General features: G+C 44.8%; 1 protein-coding gene across 1 annotated transcript in view; it reads left to right on the forward strand.

Annotated features, from left to right (window-relative positions):
• CHCHD6 (coiled-coil-helix-coiled-coil-helix domain containing 6) overlaps positions 1–24,489 on the forward strand; it is a 195,630-nt gene that overhangs the window by 12,757 nt on the left and 158,384 nt on the right. The window contains exons 2-4 of the mRNA XM_084887360.1: positions 1,373–1,493; positions 5,252–5,324; positions 7,228–7,369. Of these exons, the coding sequence (XP_084743486.1) occupies positions 1,373–1,493; positions 5,252–5,324; positions 7,228–7,369 (336 nt within the window). The remainder of the gene's footprint in view (positions 1–1,372; positions 1,494–5,251; positions 5,325–7,227; positions 7,370–24,489) is intronic.

Below are 24,489 nucleotides of genomic sequence, written 5' to 3' on the forward strand. Positions count from 1 at the left end.
AAATACTAGAGGGACTCAATTTTATCATCACCATCATTATTAATTTTTTTAGTTGCTAAAGAAATGTTCATGCTAAAGAATTAAAACTCAGAAGCGTCCAAAGTGAAAGTCCTACCCCAGCTGCTCCTGCCCCCACTTGCAGGTCTTTGTTTTTTATGTGGCCTTTAGACTTTCATATCTGAACAGACACATGTATTTGTATGTATGCATATATGTGAAAGTTCAAATGAATTTCACATTTGTGAATATGCATAGGCATATTTATAATTGTTTGTCAGCATTTTTAATAATTGTATGTCTTTTTATAAAATTGAGATATACAAAGTGTTCTATGACTTCACAAAATCACCAGTATATCTCATACATCCTTTTGTGACAGTTACATGTCTTACTTCATTCTTTCTTAATGGTTCCATAATATTTCATAGAAGGTATACACCATCATTTCTTTAATCAGTTCTCTGTTGTTGCAATTTATATTGTTTTCTTTCCTTTTTTTTCTATTTCAATGCTGCTGTGTACATGTGGGAGCATTTTTCTCGGCTGGATACTTGGAATTGGAGTTACTGATTGTGACTTTTTGTCTTAAAGTCATTTTTACATTTTCCTCTCAACTGTGCTTTATGATGCTTTGCACATGTTAGGCTCTTAGTAAATATTTACTGAAGTGAACACTTAGGGTTTTCATTCTTGATTTATCCTTAGCTACTATTTCATTTCAGTAAGCTGTTTTATGACACCCTCATGCCTATTTCACTTCCTCTAAAATGAATGAACGTTTTGGTTATTCAGTCTTTATTAGAGGGAACTAAGGTGAAATGAGTATATGTGGCACTGGGGTGGTACACAGAGGTGAATAATTGAGTCCCTCAAGGTGTTTACAAACGATTAAGATGAGGCAGGTAGGTTGTGTGTATGTACCTAAGAGGCACATATGAGTTCTAATGGGAGCGTTAAGGAAGTGGAGAAATGCTACTTCACTTAAGTGCTGTCAGGGAAGATCTCACAGAGGAGGGGACACTGAGATGCCCTTAAAGGAAAGGTAAGATTTGGGCAGGTGGAGGTGTGCCTGGGGTCGAGGGACTCCTGGTGGTTCTTGGCCGAGGAGCAGTGTCATGAGGGTGAGAAAAGTGAGAGCTCAGGTCCCATTGAGTGCAGGGTGCAGACAGGGAATAGCAAGAGATGAAGCTAGAGAACCGGTTTGGAATCCAGACAGGGCCATTACAAGAGGTTTTGGAATGTGATTATATTATTGGAGTTGGTCTTAAGGAAGTGGTGTCAATGGTCAGTCTGGGTTATGGATAAAGAGTAGTCTTCATTTCCAGAGGTTTCTATGATATAACTTTTTCTCATCCCTCAATTCTTCCCTTAGCTTTCTGAAAATGTGGTTAACCGCATGAAGAATTCCAGCCAGCCTTCCCAAGTGGGCCAGCTGACTTGTCCTCCTGCTCCTTCACCTTCCACAATTGACACCTCTAAAGGCCCAGAGAAAGGTATGGCAGGTTGTAGTGATTCTGTGGAAAGCTGGAGTGTGAAAGGAATGGAAAACCATGCTCCTGTCAGAACATATGTGACAGCTAATGTGGCTCTGGTTTGTTTCTGGGTGATGCCAACAATTCCTTTCTGATAGCTGCTTTGGAGGAGGGTGTGGCTCCGTGCATGACAGATGCTGTCTGGTACAATATAATCAGAGCAGCACAGGTCAGTCCGAGCTTCTGTGACTGGGGCCAAACTGTTTTGCCTTACTATTTCAGTTTCTCCGTATGTAAAAAGTAAGGCTGAAGGGCTTGGTTTGACAATCCCTATAGGAAGTTGCTTTTAAGGATTCATAAGTGAAGCATAATCGTTAGTGTTGGTATGGTCTAAAGAATGATAGATTTACGTGAATTGGGACCTTTCGGGGAACTGAGTCGATGACTTTGGCTTCAGCTTCAGCAACTCTAACCTAGCCCACGTGCTCCCAGGGGGGCCTTCCACTCTGCACCTCCTAGGAGTTCTTTTTGTACCCATGCAGGGCTCAAAGCTCATTTGTTCTCTACTCTTTTGTGCCTGTCACAAATAAGGAAACTTGTGCTTTTTTCTAAAAGGAACACAAAGGAACAAAAAGTTTAAGGAAACAAGTATAAAGGACAAAAACATAAAGATATTAGAAACCAAAAAGTCTTGGGGCAATTGCTGTTCTACTCAGTAAATACTCGCTTATGAGAAATTGAGTCTTAGCTATCACTTATAACTTGATGTGTATTTTTTTTTAACCAGTTTGAGGAGCCAAGGCACTGTAGAGCATAAACTCTGTCTTACAGTGGGTAACTGTTCATTGCATTGTATGTGGTTTTGCATTAGAGTTATCGTTTCTGCTAATCCTCCCTATTAGGTCATTAGATTATAGAAGGCAGGAACGATATCCTGTCCACTCAGCATTTACTGAAAGCTAAACAAGGATCAGGACATGTGCTTTGTACTGGGACACTGGCAGGTAGACAGGGACACCACTCTAGTTAAGGAGCCACACATAGAAATAACCCTGTAGATCACATAATAGAATAAGTTATAAAAAGAAGTTAAAATTAAATCCTTATGTTACCTCATACCTGAAAATGAATGTCAGAGGCAAACAAGATTTCAATGTATTATGTGATGTTGCAACACTAAATACATGGCAAAAGTCTAAGGTAGCACAGAGCAGTGAGTGACTCATTATTTTAGGGCGGGGCCCCAAGGGGAGCTGACTTTTAAACTGGATTTTGATGAGCAAGAGCGACAAGGAGCTTTTGTAGTCGAAGGAACCGCTGAGTTAAAGCCAGCCCTTAAACTGGATTTTGAAAGAGCAGTGGTAGGTAGGCAGTTTGGGCATGGTGAGCAGCAGAGGCAGGCCCAGAGGTGGCACAGCCTGGCCTGTTTGGGGACCTAGCGATGGAGTACAAAGTAGAGGAAAGGGGAGGTGTCCTGGAGACCTCCGCACATGGGCCAGAGAGCTCCAGCTTCATCCTTATGCCAGGGTGCCGGCTAGGTTGTCAACACCTCTGCCCCTGTATTGTCTGTCTCAGGGCTTCCTAAGCTTTAGAGCAAATCAGTTCCTCCATTTGGACCCATCCCAAGATCTTTTTGAATATTCTGTTAGTAAAGGGGCTGAGCAAGGTTCTCAAAACCCGAATTACATGCCTCCCCTCTCCCCCATCCTTTATCAAAAGGGCTAGCTCCCATGATCTCTCTAGCTGACTGATTCATTGAAGTGGGTCTAACTTAACCCAGGGCATTTTACAATAATAAGCTGCATTAACTGCTGAGAAGGAGAAGTGATGAAAAAAGCAAAAATTACTAAAGTATATCATGCACACATCAATTTCAGCTTTGGATGGTAAAAAGAAGCACTTATTTCAGTTTTGGTATGTTTCAATAGTTTAAGAAGCAAGAATTGTGGCTCATCTGTCATTGGGTTTTAGTTATAACAAAGTGATTTGCTGTTTAAATAAATGATGAGTGTGAGTTTTGAGTTTCTGAATGCTGAAGAATAGCATACATGTACTGTCTTGAAGTTGCTAATTTTAAAATATTTTTACTTTAAAAAATCAGTGTTTGCTTTTATTTTAGCGATAGAATAAGTTATAAAAAGAAGTTAAAATTAAATCCTTATGTTACCTCATACCTGAAAATGAATGTCAGAGGCAAACAAGATTTCAATATAAGAATTGAAGCCATAAAAGTACAATGATACATAAAATACAATAAGTAGACTTTCTAAGCACTACATCAAATAAAGAAACCCTAAGTTATGAAGAAAAGTAGGTAATATAAGTACAATAAATTAGAGACAATTTAGAAAAAAATAAATGAAAAATGAATAATAAACTAGGGAATTATGACAGTATTGGTAGTCTTATATACAAAAGAGTTCTTAAAGACTCTTAGTGTACCAAGAATGGCCATATTCATGTGATGAGATTCTCAACTTTGCTACTTATTAAAGATGCATTAAATAATAAGCGTTACCATGGGGCAGGGAAATGGGCAGGCTCGTACATGGAAGGTGGGAGTGTGGATTAGTCTACATTGTATACAGTGGATTGTTATATTATTTTTGTAGTAATAAAAAAGGAAAATAGTATAAAAAGCAAAAATAGGATAAATTATACCTCAGTAAAGCTGTCATAAGCAAATAAGGGAGCATTAATGTCAAAATAAGAACTGGTCAGTAGTATACTATTTTTTATTTCCATTTGAGAACCTGTCATATTACTATGGAGCATTTAGGAGTGCACCCCTCTCCCCCCCGCCCCGCCCCCCAAGGAGGGGCAGGCAGGCTGGAGCACCGCTGTGCCCATCCATCTGTAGGTAGTCTGAAAGTGCAAATCATAGGATGATTACTTTTGGAAATTACTCTCTGAAGGGTTGAGTGCTTCAGTCTGTGAGTTCAGCATGCTTTAAAAGATCTTGGGAGTGAAATAACAAATCCTCACAGACTCTTTCACAAAGCCTGACTCTTCTAAAATATTTTGTGCGGTCCTAGTCACTGTTGCTTTAGGAACCTATGATGGAGGTATAAGACATTTGCCCAAGGCCACAGAAAAATGTTGAAATTTGGCTGAGAGATGGTTTGAGAAGGATAAAGGCTGGGGGAGGAGAACAAAGCCTTCAGTATCACCAGGTAGGGAAGAGAGTAGAGTGAATTGGAAATGCTCAGAAATCTCCAAGTTCAAGGCCATCAAAAGATAGACCTGTTATAACAACTTAAAGAACCCAATAATTCTAGAGGTGATCCAGATTAAGTAATATATAAAATACCACAACTAGGGGGTACTTGCCACATTCAGGATTAGAAATTTGTAGAATGGGGTACTAAGGGAAGCAAGATTTAAGGAACCTCCCTTCCCCTATGTCAAACCCAGACCCTGGAGCTGTTCTTTTAGCATTAAGTGGTTCCTTAGCTGTTCCTGGCCTGTGTTTAATAGATGACCTAGATTCCAAGTAACTGTAGAGTGAGTAGGAATGGATTTGAAGAATCCATATGAACACTGCATTCATATAGTTCTGCTTCCTTCCAGTCCCATGAGTAAGAGGTCCTGGTGCAGAAGGAGGGACTGAAAGGCCTTTGGGCTATCACTCTCCAGAACGGCTGGATGGAGCATGTGTCCATCCCTGGGGCATGTCCATCTATGGGAACGCATTCCTAAATCCATTTCCTAGATGACCACCCTGCCATCACTTATCCTGGGGTGCTACTTACAGGCCTTTTCTTCTTGTCTCTTTGCAGACTCCAAACTGCCCAAGTCGGAGGATGGTGGTGCCCCGCAGCCCTTGGAGGTGGAGGAGGATCTCCTTAAGAGGTGAGTGTGAGTGCCTGCTCACTGCTGGCTCTGAGCTCTGGCTGACCACTCTTTCCTGACTGGGGACCTTTCCCTGGTCCGAAGGCTCTAGGGTTTGTCTCCCATGGTTTGTCTTATTTAGATTGCACAACAACCCTACGGTATAGGTTGTACTGGTCCTAGTTTTAAAGGCGAAGAAACACCAAAAGGGACTTGTGGACATCGATTGTGAATGTTTTCAAAAAATTCACTTGAAAAAGCCAGGACTAAATAGTTGAGTGTCTGTGCCTTCTGTGCCTGTGTGCATGTGCAGGCATATTTTTAGAGGTATGGAGGAGAAAGTGGACCCTCACAATTCTAACTGTAATTGGTGAGATGGACTTGGCTCTAGTATGCTGGTGACACTTCCCATCAGCATAGGCCACATCCTGGAGAGCTGGCCATATCTCTGAACTGGGACCTGTTTCTCCTCCTGAGGCCTGTAGAATAGTGGTGAAGGCACAGAGACCCTCCTGGAGTGCAGGCTTGCATTCTGACTTTGCAACTTATTGGAAATGTGACCCTGGAAAATCACTGCATCTCTCTAGGCCTCTGATAAGGACATAATTCGAGTATCTCTTTCATTGGAGTATTGTCGTGATTAAATATGTTAATGTATAAAAAGTACACACAGTGCCTGGCACACAGAGTTCTCAGTGAATGCTAATTGTAGTTGTTATTGACCACCTTCTTTAAAACCCTTGAGGACAGATAAAGGACCCAGTGAATTTGTTTAAGAAGTGAAGTGTCAATCACATTGGTTTTTTCCTTCAGTAGGTCAGCCTTGTAGGTCTGTTCCATAGTCATGGATTAAGATTGACAGCCTAAGAATTTTACCTCCCTAGTCCTAAGAGGCCTCTCCAAGAATAACTAACTTGAACCCCTTTTTGGGTACTTTTAAACAGTGAAAAAATGATCAAGTAATACATGCTAATGAAAGACTTAGAAAATATTTAAAATGAACAAATTGACCCATAGGTTCACCATTTCAAGACAACCACTGTCAGTATTTTGGAATGTTTGTTTCAAATGTGTTCTTTTCCCTAGTTTAGGATTATTTTTTTCAGTCATATATAATTTTATATTTTGCTGTTTTCACTTAGTATTATAATTTTTTTCCCCATTTGTTACAACTGCTTTTTAAACATTTTTATTGCTAAAAGTAGTTTATTGGTACTCAATTTTTAGATTCAACCTATAGACAAATCAAATAATGTATTTCATAATGATGATATAATATCCCATTATGTGATTATATCAGATGTCCAACAATCAAGGTCAAGTTAAAAGACATTTCAGTTGTTTGCATGTATTGCACTATAATAAATAATACTAACAACATCTTAGTACTAGTAACTTTTTTCTTTCTTTAGGATTATTTTACTGGACAAAAAGCTCATAAATAGTTCAAAGGTTAGGGACAGATTCAAAATGAAGAGTTACATGTTCAAAACAGAGGGCTGCTGCTATCTAAAAACCTTCAAGCACTCAAGTGAAGGCAGGGAAGGTTGTCTCTCCACCCTTCCAGTCCACTTTGAAAGAGTGGCTGGTGAGGGATTGAAATCCTGCCCCACGAATTTATCATTTGGGGATATGACTGCCTGACTTGGTGTCAGTGCTCCTTCTGTTCTTAATCCATATTGCTCTGGCTGAGAGTGTCACTGTATCCCCTTGTCTCAGGCACTGTCACTGATGCCTGACTTCCGAGGGTCAGATGGTATGAGCTTTCACAGTACTCTCTCTGGCCAGTGTTAGATCTAATTTCCATTGGCCCACAGATCCCAGTCCCCTGGTCAGCGGAAGTGAGTGCACAAACTTTTTCTTGGCTACCTTCTGCCAAGTCGTTATATCTGCACCTGCTTCTTTCATGTCTCTCCTGGCACAGGTATAAACAGAAGCAGGCTATAGTCCAGGATGAGCCGTTTCAGGCGGCAATGAGGGAAAGAGAGGCAGCCACGAAGTACGGGAATGCATCCCTACACGGCGGGAAGGACAGCCTTGACCAAGAGAAGCAGAAGTCACTGCTGGTGAGTGCTGGTCTTACTGAGCTGGCCTTTTATGCTCTCGTAATGCAGGGAAACAGAGGTGAGGCCTGTGACCTGATCTGTCTGAAGCCCGGGGCTTAGTGTCTGAGTTACCTTGTAGAAAGGGTGTTTAGGGACCAGGAACTTGAGTTCTTGTAACCTTTGCTCTGGTGCTGATACGCTTTCCTCCTCTGGTCTGTTTTTAGTCTCTGGGACCTCGGGTCTATAGTTTAAGGGCTGGATCATTTGATGGCCTGGTTCTGATCTGAAACTTAACAGGTGTAAGTGCTGCAGTGGTATGTGTGCCAGAGGGTGTGAAGGGAGAAGACTGGGTCTTGGGCCATGTGGTAAATGAAATGTTAAGTTTGTAGAGTTAGGCAGCGTGGTGTGAATCCTAGCTCCCTACTTGTTAGCATGAACACATCCTCCAGTGTCCATGAGCCTCGTTTGAGAATCAGAATGTTTGCACACAGTAATGCCCAAGGGATCAGTGGAGGTGATAAGTAACTGTGCAGGGCTTAGTGCTCCCTGGCAGATCATGAATGTGTGCTATTGATGCTGTTATTGTTATTAATACACTTAACTGATGGGAGTCTATTCAGAGTCATTCTTCTGTGAGTGCACAGATAGGCAAAGTGTACAGTAATCACATAAGGAATGTTGGCTGAACTAAGCCCTCTGGGAAATACAAACAATGTAGGATCCTCTCCCTTGGGAAATGTTCAGTCTAGTGGGGAAGGCAGACTTACACAAAAACTTTGAAAAAGGCCAAATCGGTTACATTAAGTGTGAATCGAAGGTAAAGATAATATGCTTGGGAAAGCAAAGGCTGTGGTGTCAACTGCAGGTGGAAGAGATGGCATTGATCTCAGCCTTGAGCAATGTGGATGCCCCAGGCTGAGGGAGCAGCTGGGCTGAGGGAGGTGGATATCCAGGAGGTGATGGGTCCCGAGAAGAAGTGAGTGAGGTATGAAGACAGGTTAGAGAAGGCCTTGGACATCATGAGTAGTTAACCCACAATATAGCTCACAGTGACTGAAACTGCAGAGGATTCCCGAAGTTCATAAGAATGGGTATGATGTGATTTGACTTGTGTTTTTAGAACCCTATGGCATCCTGGTGAAGAATCAATTAAAGTAGAGAAACTAGGGTGAGAACACAGTTTTAGAGGCTCTTGCAGTTAGTGTCTGAGGGGCAGGCGGGTTGTCACGCCTTTGCACGGATCTTGAAAACCAACTCAAAAGGACCCTGGTCCTGGAAATGAAGGGTTAATCAATATGGCATGAGCAAAAAAGGTTGGCCACCTAGGACAGTCATCTAGCATGAAAAATTGCAGCTTCCAGGTGTGGTATCTATTCTCACCTGGAATGTGTTAATTATAGTGAAAGGGAATTCACAGCTTCCCTTCTCTACCTGCAAAGAAGACCGCTGGGCCCTTCTTCCAGCAAGAGAACCTGTACAAGTGGAAGCAACATAAATGACCTCCAGGACAGGTGTGTAGCTTTTAAATGGAAGGAAACTTTAGAGTATAGGAGATAACATCTTTACTTGAGTCCCGCCCCCAAATCTCTGGATGGGTAATGCCTTTCTGAACCAGAGTTCCTAGGGAATAGTGAAGCAAGTGACTTCCTTTGTTTTGAAGATGTTTAGTAACTACTTTTCTTCATGCATTTAGTGGCCCTGTTTTCTTCTGGGAACTTATCTGTTTCTCAGTGTTGTGTCATCTTGCTGGGATTGCAATTCTAATGTCTGACTTCCTCTGTGGAAGCTAAATCTCTTCCCTCCCCCTGCCACGGGTACTAGGAGGATCAGAGCACGGCACCAAAGGCCAGGCAGTCAGATCCTCTCTCTTGGGACTTTCAGGTTTGAGTGAATGAGGAGGCCAAGGTGGGGGGCCATGATGGGGTTATTTGTTGAATGGCTGACCAGGACTGTCAGTCTATGAGGCTGTCATTCTCTGAGGCAGCACATCCTCCTTGTGAGGAGGCCAGGTTGAACCCCAAGGCAAAAGAGGCATGGCCTCTGGCATGAGCTGGCTGCTTACTTGTTCTCAGTGGCTACTCTGACTAGTGTCCGCAAGCCCTTCACCCTTGAACCTATAGCCTTGCCTGAAGGATTTCCTGTCTGGTCCTCCTACCTTCTTGAGGAATTGATCATCTGCTGGTAACCTGCATCAACTCTCCTTAGCTTCAGTTAGTTTCTGTTGCTCAGTGTTATAGCAGATAGATGCAGAGTCCAGGTTTTGTTTATTTTTTTTAAAAAAATACCGTATTTTTCGGACCATAAGACGCACCGGACCATAAGACGCACCAGTTTTTAGAGAAGGGAAATGAAGAAAAAAAGATTCTGAAACAAATAGTTTCCTAAAATATTTTATGTGCATTAAAACCCAACATCACAGTCATAAACACATGTAATCAACCCTGTAAAGTAAACAGCAGCATTTAGAACCATTTTAGAGCCGGGCAAGCACACAGAGACCACACAGAGCCGGGCAAGTAAAAAAACTTTTTTTTTGCAGTATATGTGTAGGCTATATTTGGACCATAAGACGCAGGGACTTTTTCCCCCCACTTCTGGGGGAAAAAAAGTGCGTCTTATGGTCCGAAAAATACGGTATATCTTATTGACTTTTTACAGAGAGGAAGGGAGAGAGATAGAGAGCTATAAACGTCGATGAGAGAGAAACATCGCCCAGCTGCCTCTTGCACACCCCCTACCCGGGATGTGCTCGCAACCAATGTAAATGCCCTTGTCCGGAATCGAACCTGGGACCCTTCAGTCCACAGACCGATGCTCTACCACTGAGCCAAACCGGTTTAGGCCAGAGCCCAGTTTTAAAGGCTTACAACCACATTCAGTACTCAGTGTGAACAGAGGGGAAGGGAAGCCATTCCCAGGCCCTGTTCTATAAATCAATAGGGGCACGAGGTACTCTCCTGAGCAAAGCTGTTACCATCACTTCCATTCAGGTTGGTGTGGTTAGCATGTGCTTTTAGTGGAGATCATTTCAAAATTGTGCTTTGAAGGATTTAAATAGGAGAAAGATGGAGAGAAGAACCTGACCAGCAGCATAGGGAATTTTCTTTCTTTATCTGTGTCTTCCAGATGCAAGGATTGAAGGACCCCACTAGGGAGAGCACATAAGGGTGCTGGGATCACAGCACTTCCTCCTTGTGAGGAGGCCAGGTTGAACCCCAAGGCAAAACAGGCATGGCCCTTGGCATGAGTTGGCTGCCCACTTGTTCTCAGTGGCTACTCTGACTAGTGTCTGCAAGCCCTGCACCCTTGAACCTGTAACCTTGCCCAAAGGATTTCCTTTTGAGTTGGCTGAGTGCAGTTTGACATTTAATGTGCGCTTCTGCCCTGTCTTTTTGCTTCTGACTTTTACAATATTGATTTTTAAATCCCTTTCTGCATAAAGGAATGATTCAGCTCATTATTGGGAAAAGATCATAAAACAAATGACAAGGAAAGGCAATCATTTGTGTAACCTACTTCTGATAACAAAAATGTTATCATTTCCCATCTAGTGCATCAGTGATGAACTGTTTTTGAGAAAGTTTATGCCTGATTCTTGCCACTTGCTCACTGATAAAGTCCAGTTATAATTGGGGCTGGAATCAATTGAGCCTGTATGAGGTGTGCTTCTTTCTGAGTTGGGGGAGGAAGTTTGGTATCCAAATCAATGTTTTAGAGTCCAAAACATTCCAGAGAGAAATAAGAAAGAACAGAATGGTTTCTTGGGCTGAGTTTTCTGATGGGAAGAGCTTTAAAAATCCAGTGGATGGAGTAATACAGGCTTGGCAGTAGCTTTGCTTTAGGGAAGAATGAAATCTATAAGCTTGTCTTTTAGATTCTTGATACATATGATTAGATATACATGATTGCATTAATGTGATAGAAAATAAAATCTTTAATTTTTTTGGTAAGCAACTTATATAAAATTTTCTCTGTATACCTGTTATATGTTAGGCATTGGGTTAATTTCTTGGTAAATGGAAATAAGTAAGATATAGCCTGACTTTCTGAACTCTAGCTGAACAGAAGTCTTACAACTAAGGATATAAAGAAGAAGCCATATTGAGACTGGTAGGAGGAGAGACTTGGAGTTGGCTGTTCCCTTCCCCTCATGTGGTGGTTAAAAATTGGGAGGGGGGGGGGGAATCACTTCTGGGTATTTATGCAAAGAAACTGAAAACACTAAGTTGAAAAGACATCTATACATATAAAAGCATAAGCAAACAGCCAACCGGCTAACTGGCTAGTAGATGTGATGTGCACTGACCACCAGGGGGCAGACGCTTAATGCAGGAGCTGCAGTGACTTGGCAGCTGTGGTTCTTGGGTGATGCATCTGGAACCAGAGAGGAGGGAGCCCAATTCTGGGGTGCATCACCCGAGAACCGCCCTCTTGCAATCTGTGATCCCAGTCTTCACAGTTTCAGCCCAATCTTCACAGGCCAAGCTGGGGGACCCCTCCAGTGCATGAACCTGTGCACTGGGCCTCCAGTATATTTATATGTTCATTACAGTATTGTTTACAACAGCCAAGATATAGAAGTGTCCATCAATAGATGGATGGATAACAAAGAAGTGAATATATATATATATATATATATATATATATATATATATATACACACACACACACACACACACACACACACACACACTGGAATATGACTCAGCCAAAAAATGAATGAAATCTTACCATATGCCACAACATGGATGGTCAGAGGAAGACAAATGCTATGTGATTTTATTTATACATGGAACCTAAAAAACACAAAATAAATGAATAAGCAGAACAGAAACAGACTAATAGATACAGAGAATATTTTGACAGTAGATGGGAGGAAGGTTGGGGGGGGGGGATGGATGAAAACAGGGAAGGGATTAAGTAGTACAAATTGGTAGTTACAGAATAGTCATGGGGCTATAAAGTATAGCATAGGGAATATAGTCTATAATCTATATATATGCAAAATGTCCCCTCAGAAGTTAGACTGGGAGACTGGGAGTTTGATCGCTCGCTATTATGTGTGCTGACCACCGGGGGAAGCGTGGAATGAAGGAAGGCCCTGGCTAGTAGCCGGAAGGCCCTGATTGGCCCCGATTGGCCCTGATTGCCAGACAGGCCTAGGGATCCTACCTGCGCACGAATTTCGTGTACCAGGCTTCTAATCTTATAATAACTGTGTGTACTATCAGATGGGTAATATATTTATTGGCATGCTCACTTAGTAAGTTATACAATGTCTAATTACTATGTTGTATACCTGAAACTAATGTGATATTGTATGTCAACTGTAATTGAAAAATAAAAAATTATTACCAAAAAATTAGCTATAGTCCCTCTCTTTGAGAAGATCTATTTATTAGGAGAGTTACATGTTCTCCAAAATGACCATAGAGTGTTACAATATCATACCGAAGAGACAGGGAAGTACCAGAGGAGAAAGGAAGCAGCAACACTAGCCTCTTCCCAGTGAGGTGTGAAAGTCTTTTAAGAAGAGGTGACATGTGAGCTGGATCTTAAAGACTGAGAGAAGTTTGCCACGTGAAGAAGAGTAAGAAAGGGTGTTGCAGATGAAGGATACTGCAGGAGCAAAGGCCAGTGGCTGGGAGAAGACCCGGCATTTGGCTGGAGGCTAGGGGAGTGGGGGGTATGGCAGATAGGAGAGGTCAGTTCAGGCCTGGGCCTGGAGTAAAATTCTGGACGTGTGACAGGGATCTCTAGAAGAAGGTTTTCTTCATCCTCAAAAGAGACTCACAAGAACAGAGAGGCTCTCTTCTACTGAATGGTGTACACAGGGCAGTAACTGAGTGCTTCTCTACCCGAATATGCCCCTCAGGACTTGCACAGAAAAGTGGCTGTCCTGTTTTGCTTTCCAGTTTGCAGGGAGTTCTGTTTGTTTGTTTGTTTAAAATATATTTTATTGATTTTTTTACAGAGAGGAAGGGAGAGAGATAGCTAGAAACATCGATGAGAGAAAATCAACGATCAGCTGCCTCTTGCACACCCCCTATTGGGGATATGCCCGCAACTAGAGTATGTGCCCTTGACCAGAATCGAACCTGGGACCCTTCCGTCTGCAGGCTGACGCTCTATCCACTGAGCCAAACCGGTTTTGGCTGCAGGGAGTTTTGATCTATTATTGCATTCTTTTCATTGTTCAGACATCTGAGAAGCTGCTACCTTAGCTCTATGAACTCTATAACCAGAATTTTAAGAAAATACCAGATTCAAGAGTTTTTGAATTGCAGTTTTTTGAAATCATGAGTGAGATGAAAGACTTATTTTGGTTTTACTACAGTTATAGCCTTTTATTCCTAATTCTCCCCTCCTACATCTTTATAAGTCTTGTTCCTCAGATTATAGGCTCCTTGAGGATAGAAACGGTGCCCTCTCTCTAGGTGAGATCACTTTGATCTTCTTTGTAATGCTCAGCAAATTGTAAATGCACAGCAGACCTTTATGGAATGGCAGATCTCAAGTGACTGAGAATGTGAGGTGATATCTTCTGATTCAGAGACTTTGCATAGAGCCTTTGAGAGCTCCTTGAGGCCTCATTGCAGTACCCCATTGCAAATACTAGGCGGTGGAAGCAAGTAGCCATTTCAGCCTTTCCCAGGATGGATATCAACTCTCAGATCTGACCTTCTCAAACAATCAAACAAAGCACAACAAAGAAACACCTTTCAGGATGATATCTTGGAGTCAAGAAAGCAGTTTATATGACTGAGACGTAGGGACTTTGGAGTTAACTTGTGTGGAACAGGCAGAGAGTAGGACTTTGGTGACCTAGGCCTGGGGAATTGGGCGGCTTTGTCCGTAAACTTCCTCCAATTTGAGCCACCAATAGAGAGAGATCTTGAACCTTTATGGAGATCTACTTGTCAGCACTTAGAAGGCTGGTAAAAGGCATAATCTGGAAAAAAAGAGAGCATGACATCAATAGCCCTTTCTTTGTTTCCTTAAGTCTTGCTGAGGTTTTTATTTTTTTCTCCTAGATTAGATCTGGATTGACACACTTTCTCTGTAAAGAGAGCCAGATAGTAAATATTTCAGGTTTTATAAGCCACATATGGTCTCTGTCATGTGTTCTTTGTTGTTGTGTCTATAGTTGTAAAGAAATGTCAAAACCATTCTTAGCTCGGAGGCCATACCAAAAGAGGCTGTAGATTGGATCCCACTGGTGGGCTGTAGTTTGCTGACCCCTAGACTGGGCAGTGCAGTTCTGGAGATTTTAATTTTTTAGGGCCCTGTTGAACTAGATGCCTCAAGGAGCTGGGGGAGAGTGGGGGCAGGCGGGGTGGAGGGTGGGAGCAGTGGCACTGACAGTGGTCTCAGTTCCTCAGTGGTTTTCATTCCTTTGAGTAGTTTCATGGCATGATGGTATCTGTCAGTTTCAGTCTTCTGATCTGTAAAATGAGGATTTTCTTTTTCTGGAGACAGCCTGGTGGGTTCTTTGCGAAAAGTCAAGAGTATAAACTTTGATCCTTTTTGCACTTGGCATTTTTTATGGTTCCCATTTTTCTGTTGAAATTCTCTATTGTTTACATATGTTATCCACTTTTTCCATATTTATCATAGTTATTCTAAGATCTCTACCTGATAATTTCAACATCTGGGTCATCTCTGGGTTTGGTTCAATAGACTATTTTCTCACTTGATAATGGGTCCCATTCTCCTGTAGCCTTATGTACCTTGTAATTTTTGATTGGCACTGGACATCATGTGCAGAGCAGTAGAGACTGAAGTAAATAGTGTTTATGCCCAGAAATGCCACTCTTCTTCTTTGGACAGGTCATTAGTGTGGGTGGATGAGTTAAGCTAGTCTGTAGTTGAGCAAGGTGTAGGCTTGTTGTTGTTTCGGCTTCAGACACTTTTTAGGGTAGAACCAAAACCTTCTGTTTAGCAGCCTGTGAATCTGATCACTGCAGGGTTTATCTGTGCTCTCCTGCTTTCCTAGCAGACTTTTTGCAGACATTGCTTATCTGTCTCTGGGTGCTTCCTCGTACCTGTTCCTGCTGTAGAAAGTACCTGTGGTGCTTGGTGCTTCTCTCCATCTCCTGTCTGGCTCTCAGGTGTCAGCAGGCCCTGTGCACCTGCTACTCGGGGTGTGCATGGCCAGTGCTCATTCAGTTCTGCCTCACATCGAAGTCTTTTAAATAATACAAAGAAGATTCTCATAACCGGTACCAAATTTATTTCACTCTTCTCTTTAATTGCCATCACTTTGAAGCACTCTTCACTCCCCAAGGAAAATGAAAAGGGCACAGTAATATGACTTATCTCACTCCCTTCCTGAATGTTTAGGCTCATATGACTACTAATGCATAGGGTCAGTCCTTCCAAAGGGCAGGTAGAGTTTCCCAGAGCCAGGTATTAAAGGGACATACCACACAGCTGACCACCTCTATGCCCCTGCAGCCACATTTGCTCAAAGAGCAATGCAATGGTGTGTACATTTAATAATTTTAGAGAAGTGGGATAATTAGTTGGAAGGAGCATAAGTGAGGCCTCCTGGGTTCCTCTTTATTAAGGTCAGAGTTAAAATAGTCTGGCTTTGGAGAAAAGAAAAGTACAGATAAGCTTGCATGAAAACTGGTTCAACCGTATTTTTAGCCGATTACACACCAGAAAAAGAACTTCGATTTTATTTCTCATATAGTTTATACAAATTGGTGGGGAGTGAGGGCATAAAAACCAGACATGGCATCTAGGCACACACTAAAAGTCTGGCCCTTTTTGCTGCCTGGATCACTAAGGGATATAGAGTGTTCCTACTGATGCTGTGGTTCCCCGGGCAGGGACCCTACTATTTGAAACGTTCACTAGGTAACCAATGGCCCTGCCCCTGACACAGCTTGCTGACCACCTGGATGCCTTTATCAGACTTAGCCCCAAAGGGGCTCGTTTCTTTGCTGAGGATAGCGAGGGAAGAGAATCAGCTGTCTGCTGGTACCATGCTCTGGGAGAGGCCTGGTAAGCTGGGCTCAGCATTTTAGAGGACTGGGCATAAGAAAATGTTGCTAGAGGCCAGGTGGTGATTGCCATGGGACATGGGGGAGGCCAGGTTGGTACCCATCAGACTTCCAGCATACCCTGGCTTGTGTGAGAGCCCAGACTCTGTTCCTTGTAGCAGCAGCCCCTATAATGCTGGAGGCATGTGGCAGAAACAGAAAGAACTTCACAAGGCAGGTTGGACCTACGAGCCAGCCAGAGCACAGGAGGGCTGCTGTGGCCTAGTTGCTCCTCTGGTCACGGGGATGTGGCCCCAAGTGGGCCCAGCAGAACTGAGGGTTATACTGCTGCATTGTTCCTGAAAACCCTGTTAAGTCCTTGTTTTTTTTTTTGTTTTTTTTTTTACCTCATTAAGTGCATCTTGATGATGTCCTTGGGGTGAAAAAGTCCTGTCTGTCAGCTGTTTTGTGCACCATTAGGAAGGTGGTTGTGAGAGGAGGAGGAGAAGGACCAGGGTGAGGGGATGAGTAGAGGGATGGCATTGAGAGGGGCCCAGTGTTCGTCTGGACAGGGTCACCTGGATGGTTCCAGTGGAGCAAGAAGAAGGTGAATAGTGGTTTGAGTCCTAGTAGGAAATGGAAAACTTACAGACTCCTCTGTAATCATTTTTATGCCATAAGTGTCTATAGATGTAAGTGGTGGACCTTTTTAAATTAAATTAAAAATATTGTGGCAGCTAACTGTCTAAAGAAAGTTATTGCTCTGTGGTCTTCTCAGATTAAAATGCCGGTATTTCAGAATCTGACCTGTTCCAGAATGGACCTGAGGTAGGAAGGGAGATTCCAACACTTTGGGCATAGTGCTAGATAAGCTTAAGTACTCTTAAAAAAAAAAAAAGTTTTACACACATACACACTCACTGGTGTGTGTATAAAATTGATTTTGGAGAGGAAAGTGTAGGGAGAGAGAGTTAGAAACATCAATGATGAGAGAGAATCATTGATCGGGTGATTGAGCCCGCAACTTGGACGTGAGCCCTGACTGGGAATTGAAGCGTGACCTCCTGGTTCATATGTTGACCCTAAACCATTGCGTAACTCTGGCTGGGTGTTCCTGAGTACTCTTTTAGTTAAGCTGGAATTCCAAGTAGGTTCACAGCCTGGGCTGATTAGGATCTGTGCAGCCTCCTTCCCTTTGCCACCTCACAGATCTGCAAGATGCCTTTCGATTTCCCCTCTGATGTAGCTCAGGTGACCTCCGCTGTGTGCTGACAGAAGCTAGAAATCCTCATTAGCTGCTAACTTTGTTAGGCAAATGGATGATTGCGGTTCCATTCCTGGCGTCATTGCTTCTAATTAGCAGATCGCATTTCTACCAAAATGTCTGTTAGCACCAGGCATGAGCTAAAGAGGCTGACAGCTAGGGCTGGGAACCGGAGAGAACTGTGAAAGAAGCTTTTTCTCTTAAGCCTCTAGGGGACTCAGCTGCTGACCTCAGCCAGGCTCCTTGGCCTCCTGTGCCTGATGGGTTCCAAGGGATCTGAGCTGCAGACTGCCTTGCCGACACCCACCAGCAGAAGGGGGTGACCTGAGCCAGCTGCCAGAGGCATCCAAGCAGCAGGTGGCACTGACTGACCTACTGAGAGTTTGGGGCTTTTGTGTTTTGAGTAGCTCTTGTGCAGCTGTGTATAAGCCTAAATTTGTAGGGAAACCCGACTTCAGAACTGGGGCCATCCTCATAGCCGGAGTCAGATGGTGTGTGCTGGCTGCCCTGGCCTTGGGGAGGATGCAGGCCATCTGAGGCAGTGCCTGCTCTGCACCCATTCCATTCCTCCTCTCTGGGATAGCATTGCTCAGCACCCCTGCCACTCTTTCATGCCTGTGGACCAAATGGGGCTGATCCCACAGCCCCAAATGACCTTGGCAACAGTCTATTCTCCTCTTTCCTGCTTGCGTGAAATTAGGCTGCTGTCTTCCATGTGCCTTTAGGATGTTAGCAGGACTGGGCAGAGGGGAGGCTCATGGTTTATTTTAAGTCTATTTGTGTTGTCTATTCATATAGTCTTTGGGAAACTATCATTCTTCCTTTTTAATTTTTTTTTTTTTTAGTGAATAAATGTTTTAGATTAGTCAGTTAAGCAGCATGTGTTTGCCCTCTTGGATAGATGCCATTGTTGGCTACCAGCACAGTAAAGAATTAAAAAGGGATTATGTAGCTGGCAAACACTAATAAGTGGGACAAGAGAAAAGTCTCAGATTTTTTTCTTTTTACTTGTGTGTCCACTCAAGAGCTGAGCTAGGTCTGGGTGCCAAGATGATTGCTCTCAGTGCAACATGTGTGCCAATCAGAAGCAGTCTCGGCTGTAATGGCAGCCCAGGTGGCTGTGGCTGAAACAGTGGGGGTTGTTCATTATAGGAGAACAGGAGTCGGGGGCAGATAGTCCCGTATGGTAGCTTGGTCCATCAGGAGGGGTCCATTGTCGTCCTCCTTTCCTTGTGACCAGCCATCCTTAATGCGGCTCCTCTCAGGGCTGCAAGATGGCTCCTGTGCCTCCAGGCATCGTGGCAGTTTTCTAGTCTGGAGGGAGAAAGGGAAAAAAAGCCTTTTCCAAGTCAAGTTTTGTTGCTTTATGTGGGAGGGACACCTTTCCCAGGGACTGTCATTAGCAGAACTGTGTCACAGGGTCACCTCTGGCTGAAAGAGGATCCTGAGTAATTTCAGCTGGGCACTTGACCGCCTCTGCCCCCGAAACAGTTAGGGTTATGTTCTTGAAGACGGGGCTAGAGGCTGGAGGCTGGTTAAGTGACAAGCTGTAGCATGGCAGCGTGGAAGGAGATTCACCAAGTGCCATCTCTGTGACACTGGACATGTTACTTAACTTCTGTGAGCCTCAGTGTCCTCACATGTCAGATGGCAAGCATCTAGCATTGTTAGAATGTTTCAGTGACATGCTGTAAGCAGAAATTCCAGCGTGCTATCAGGCACGTGGAAGACTGCCAGTTCATTCTTTTCTTTGTATAGTGCCAACTCCCCCAAATTCAGGGGAAGAGAAGCTGAACAGGTGACTAATCCGTGTCCAAAAGATACAAGAGGGGACTGTTTTTTACCATGGCAGAGAAGGGACAAGACACGGAGGGCAGGAATGGTGGCTCTTACTGAGTCCGGCTTTTTTCACCTGAGCTGGTGGCATTATCAGCAGCAGGTGCGGCACAACCCTCTCCACCTTGTGCTCTTTTATCCTGAAGCAGACCACCCAGGTCCTTCTGGGCATGGTCTGCTCTCAAATATAAGCTGGGAGAAGGGGTGCTGATGCCCTGGTGCCTGCACGGTCCTGGCTTGTTTTCTTCTCGAACCCCAGATTGCAGTGTTTTTGTGAGTCCTCACTCTTATGAGGCTCAGGAGAGCGCCCACTTGCACACATTCTGGTGGAGTCAGGGCACCCCAACTCTTGGCAGCACTTCCTCCCACCTTGCCTTGCTGAGTCCAGCAGAGTTTCTCTGCAGGATTCTGGTGCTTTGCCCTTTGCTGGGACCTGGATGGGAGTGCAGGAGCAGCCCAGCAGAGAGCCCAGCGGAGGAGCTCTGTGTTCAAGGCCTTTGTGTGATTCACACCAAGCAGCAGAGCTCTGATGCCACTGGGAGGAGCCGCTGGGATGGAGTCTCCAGGGAGAGGTTCTCGGAAGCTCCATGGCTCACCCCTACCCACCCCCACCTCCACTCCCTCATTAGCCACAGCTGCAGGCAGTGAGTCACCTACTCTCCTGTTACTGTGCTGACTCTGCCCTCTCTCGTACCCGTACCCTTTCCCGACACACAGCCCTATAAGGACTTTCCCCCCAGCCCCAGCCCTCTGCCCTGCGTGGACCCCACTCCTCTCCTCTGCACCTCCACCCTTGCTGGCCACCGCAGTAGGTGTCCCCGTGAGCGCAGGGCAGGCTCTGCAGAAGGGCCTCTGTTCTGGGGTCCCCGAGTGTCAGACAATGTGGAGCATGGGGCCCATTCTCTAGTTGACTAGTCGGACATGATGTAGGCACCTTATCTTCATGCTGACACACACTGGACATTAATAGAAATACATAGCCAGGGAACACGTGTGGAATTTCAAGCAGCCCTGCCGCCTGGCACTTTTGATAGCCTATTGTGTGCTTAACCTCTTCTGAAGAGGTTTTTGAAGAGAAATGAGTAAGACTGTTAACTCTACGAAGCTGGGTATGTGGCCGGTTTCCTTTCTTCCTTTTTTTTTTCTTTCCTTTTCCCCTTCTTGATTCTCTGCACTGCTTCCTTAATCTTTGCTCCTGAGCAGTGGGTTTTGCGGCCTAGGATTTATTTAAATCATTGCTGTGTGAGCAGTGCTCTGTTGGCACTGACAGGAGGACCTGGGGGCAAGGAGGGTGTCTGTGGGGTCTCAAGGAGGCCCAGGGGGACCAGGAGAATCTTTACCTCAGTCTTAGTTGTCTCATCCTGAGTTTCTCATCCTGGTCCCAAAGGCCATCCCCCCCAACCCCCCCCCCCCGCCCCCACTTTTTTTTTTTTTTTTTTTTTTACTGCATAGGGCCTCTAAGACCACTGGCTTCTCTTTTGAGATGTTTGAAGCTTTGGAGCCATTTCCTTTTCCCCCCTTTATCTCATCTCCTTATTTCCCCTCAAGAGCTGCCTCGGTTTTTCTGATTGGTCTCTAAAATCCAGGAGAACAATGACTTAGGATATTTGGGCCTTAATATGGTCAAGGGTGGTCATGTAGGTGTTGTAGAGAGACTTGTGTTTGCCATCTCTGCTGATATCTTCGTGCTTCTTCAGGTTCCCAGCTGTCAATGAGAACTGAAAATGCACACAGGCCACAGGTTTAGTACGGCTTTTAAATGATACCGTAAAACAGCTAGGAAATGTCCGCACTGTAGTAGGTCCTCAAGGAAAATCATAAACATTTTCTTTGTGAGGCCTAAAGCTGATTATATTTCTATCTTCCCTCTAGTATGGCTGCTGCTCTGTTTCTGTCCAGAAGCCTCTTTTTTAAACTCTTCTCCTCCCTCACTCCCCCTGAACCCTTATCTTCACCCTCTTTGTATCTCCTGGCCTCAGGCCCCTGCCTGCCCTGCAGGAACTGTACTGACAGCTAGTTACAGCCAAAACCCTCTTCCCTTCCCTCCTCCCCTCCCTTCTCATGTCCTTCCTCCACTCTGCTTTGCCAGATTTCAGCCTTGGGTAAGTCCCACCGTTGGCTTTCTCTGTACCTGGGCCTCGGCTCCTGAGGGCCACAAGAGGAAGTTACACACCAGGCTGAAGGGCTATGAGTTCTGACTTCCCTGCTTCTGGCTCACCCCCCCTGTCAATTACTCCTCTTCAGCCAGCTTCTGTGGCATTGCTCACTGCATCCATCCCGTGCTCTCTCTATACCATCCTGTTCAGCTCCAACTCAGCTTGCCTCGCCGCCCTCTCTTCTCCATCTTTTCCAAAGGTGCCTTATCTGCTGCCGGGGTGGCTCTCGCCCCTCCTGGGCCCTTGGAGCTTGCCCTCCCACTCCCTGCACTCACTTCCTCCCTGTCTGAAACCACTGCACATCTTCTAGCAGCTTCTCTAGTTGCAGACTGGGTCTTTCCTTTATTGTAGTGTTTTGAAATCATAGTGGTGATATCATAACTTCACTTCTCAAACTTATTACTATTTGGCCTTCACTTCCATTAATTTGTATGCTTTAGCCATTTAACACATGTTTTCCAAGGGGCTCAATTGCCGGTTCACAGAAATGACATGTCCTGGCCCAGTTGGAGAGACAGACATTAGGCAAATAAATATCCATTGAATTATAAACTAAGGTAAGTAGAATGCTATTAAAGATCAAGGTATTGAGAGAAAGAGAGAGAGAGAGAGAGAGAGAGAGAGAGAGAGAGAGAGAGAGAGAGAGAAACAGTAGGGATTTGATGAAGGTTAGGGAGGTTAGTAAAGGCTTCTCTGAAGAACCAATGTGAGTGTAGACCTAGAGGAAGAATGGAGTTAAACAAAGAACTGTGAGGAGGACCCTGCGGTCAGAAGGAAGAGCATGGTCACGGGCCTCGGGGTAGGAGGGAGCTCAGTGAGTTAGAGGAACTTTTAGGCATGGGGGAGGTTTGTTCAGATGCAGGAAGGAGCCTGTGAAAGGTTTTCACAAAGGTTTTCTGGACAGGGTGGCTTGGAGTGGACGAGAGCAGAGGCGGGAGATCAACAGGAAGCCACCCAGGAGTCCTGTTACAGTGACCCAGACAAAGAACAGTGACCAGGTGGGTGGGGAGAATTGCACAGAGAAAGAATGGACAAGTGTGGGTTTGTGGGATGAGGAGGAAGGAAGTGTTGCACATGACTTTGGGACTACTGGCTGGAGCCGGATGCTCTTTGCTGACGAGGGGATACCTAGGGGAATGAACCATCTCTGCTCTTCTGGCCTCTTCCTACTCATATGGATGTGTTGTCCACACATGGTCCTATCAGTTAGGGCAGAGACTGAGCTGCTATAACCAAGAGGCCCCCAGATATAGCTGTTCTTCTTTCATGTAACAGTCTAGAGGTGGGTGGGTAGTTCAGGGCAGGTGGGGCTCTGCCAACTTCAGCACCTATGGGTTCAAGGTGGTTGCTTCAGCTCTCTTGTTTTCCAGCCTGTGTGAAAGGGAAGAGGCCAGTGGGCTCACATCTACTCAGTCATTTAAGGGCAAGACCTTGACGCCACTTTTGTCCATAGCGTATTGCCCGAAGGCAGTCAGTCACATGGCCACACCTAACTATAGGTTGCTTAAGAAATGTAGTCTAGCTGGGTGCCCTGACGAAACACTGTTACACGGAGGAAGGGAAGAATGTGGTAGGGACAGTTGGAAGCTTGCCACTATTGTCCGCCTCCTTGTTCTCACTCAAAGCCTCCCCCGTCATCTACCTGTGGCTGGACCTCTGATCAGGGCCTTGCATTTCTAGGTGCTGCTTGGACACGGCTCTCCGATGCTTTTATGGACCTCCAACTAAGAATGTCCATCACAGAACTTGTCTTCTTCCTAAATATGTGCTTCGGTCATTTATAAACGATTTTTGCTATTGTGATAACTGCTCAATTCTGTACATTTAGCAGCAAAGGGCCTTAGAGAAGATATAATGCTGTTGGCTCTACCCATTCATGAAGGTGGTTCTGAGTGGCAAAGGGGCATGTTCCTGTAGAGTTGAGTTGTCTTTGACTTTTCCTTCCTAGTGGTTAACATGCCTTCCAGGCAGCCGACCTTGAGGCCTTTCACTGAAATCTCAGATAGATGTCTCTGTTGTTTTGAAGATGACCTACCAGGATGCTGAATATGGCAAGGCACATGGCTCTTCCCCTGCCCATCTGTCCACAGTTGGGCCCTGGCCAGACCTCACAGAGGGACATTGTTTTCCAGCAAATCTGATGGAATGAGAGAAGAAAAGTCCTCCAGGATTGGGGACTGTCTCCCTCCTGGAAGTTGTTCCAGGGAGAAGAATTGGACTGGTGGTCCACGCTGGCCTGGCCACAGCTCATTGGTTATTGCCCTGTTGAACATTGCCGCCTCTGGAGTGTGAGGTCCTGGGTCAGTTTCCCCAGCTTCCTACCAAGCCCCCTCCTGAATGAGCAGACCCACCCAGCTAATTCCCTTTGCATCTTCCTGCATTTCAGTTAAAGGCAACCCATTAGCACTGCCCCATCTGTCACCATCAACAAAACGTTCTTCTAACAGGTGGGCAGGCAGTGCTCCCAGGCTAATGAAGAATCTATGAAGTTCCTCTGGGGACTGGGGGCACTGTCAGAGGCTTAGCCTTGGCCCACCTCCATGGGAAAATGCAGCTGATAGAGGGCAGGCGGTTGGTGCTCTGTGCTGACCCCAGTACGGCCCTCTTGACCTCCAGAGGCTCTGGAAGCATGGGAGAGAGATTGTGTGGAGGAGGGCATTCTTATTTATCTTGCCCTCAGGTTTTCCCTGGAGTCGCCACCAGGCCGGGAGAAAGGGAATGTGTGTTTTATCTTTGTGCCGCCTGACAGGTCTCTGGGGCCTGGTGTTTTCCTCCTGGTCTCTGATAGCACTGCTTTGAACAGAGTTGTTTTTTCTCCCTAAAAGGAATCTGCCTGCCTTGCCAAACTTGATTCTTGTCTCTGCTCCCCTAGAGTAAAAGGGTTCTTGCTGGACC

Source organism: Pipistrellus hanaki (assembly GCF_964339955.1).
Source record: "Pipistrellus hanaki genome assembly, chromosome: 6".
In the NCBI taxonomy this organism is placed as follows: domain Eukaryota; kingdom Metazoa; phylum Chordata; class Mammalia; order Chiroptera; family Vespertilionidae; genus Pipistrellus; species Pipistrellus hanaki.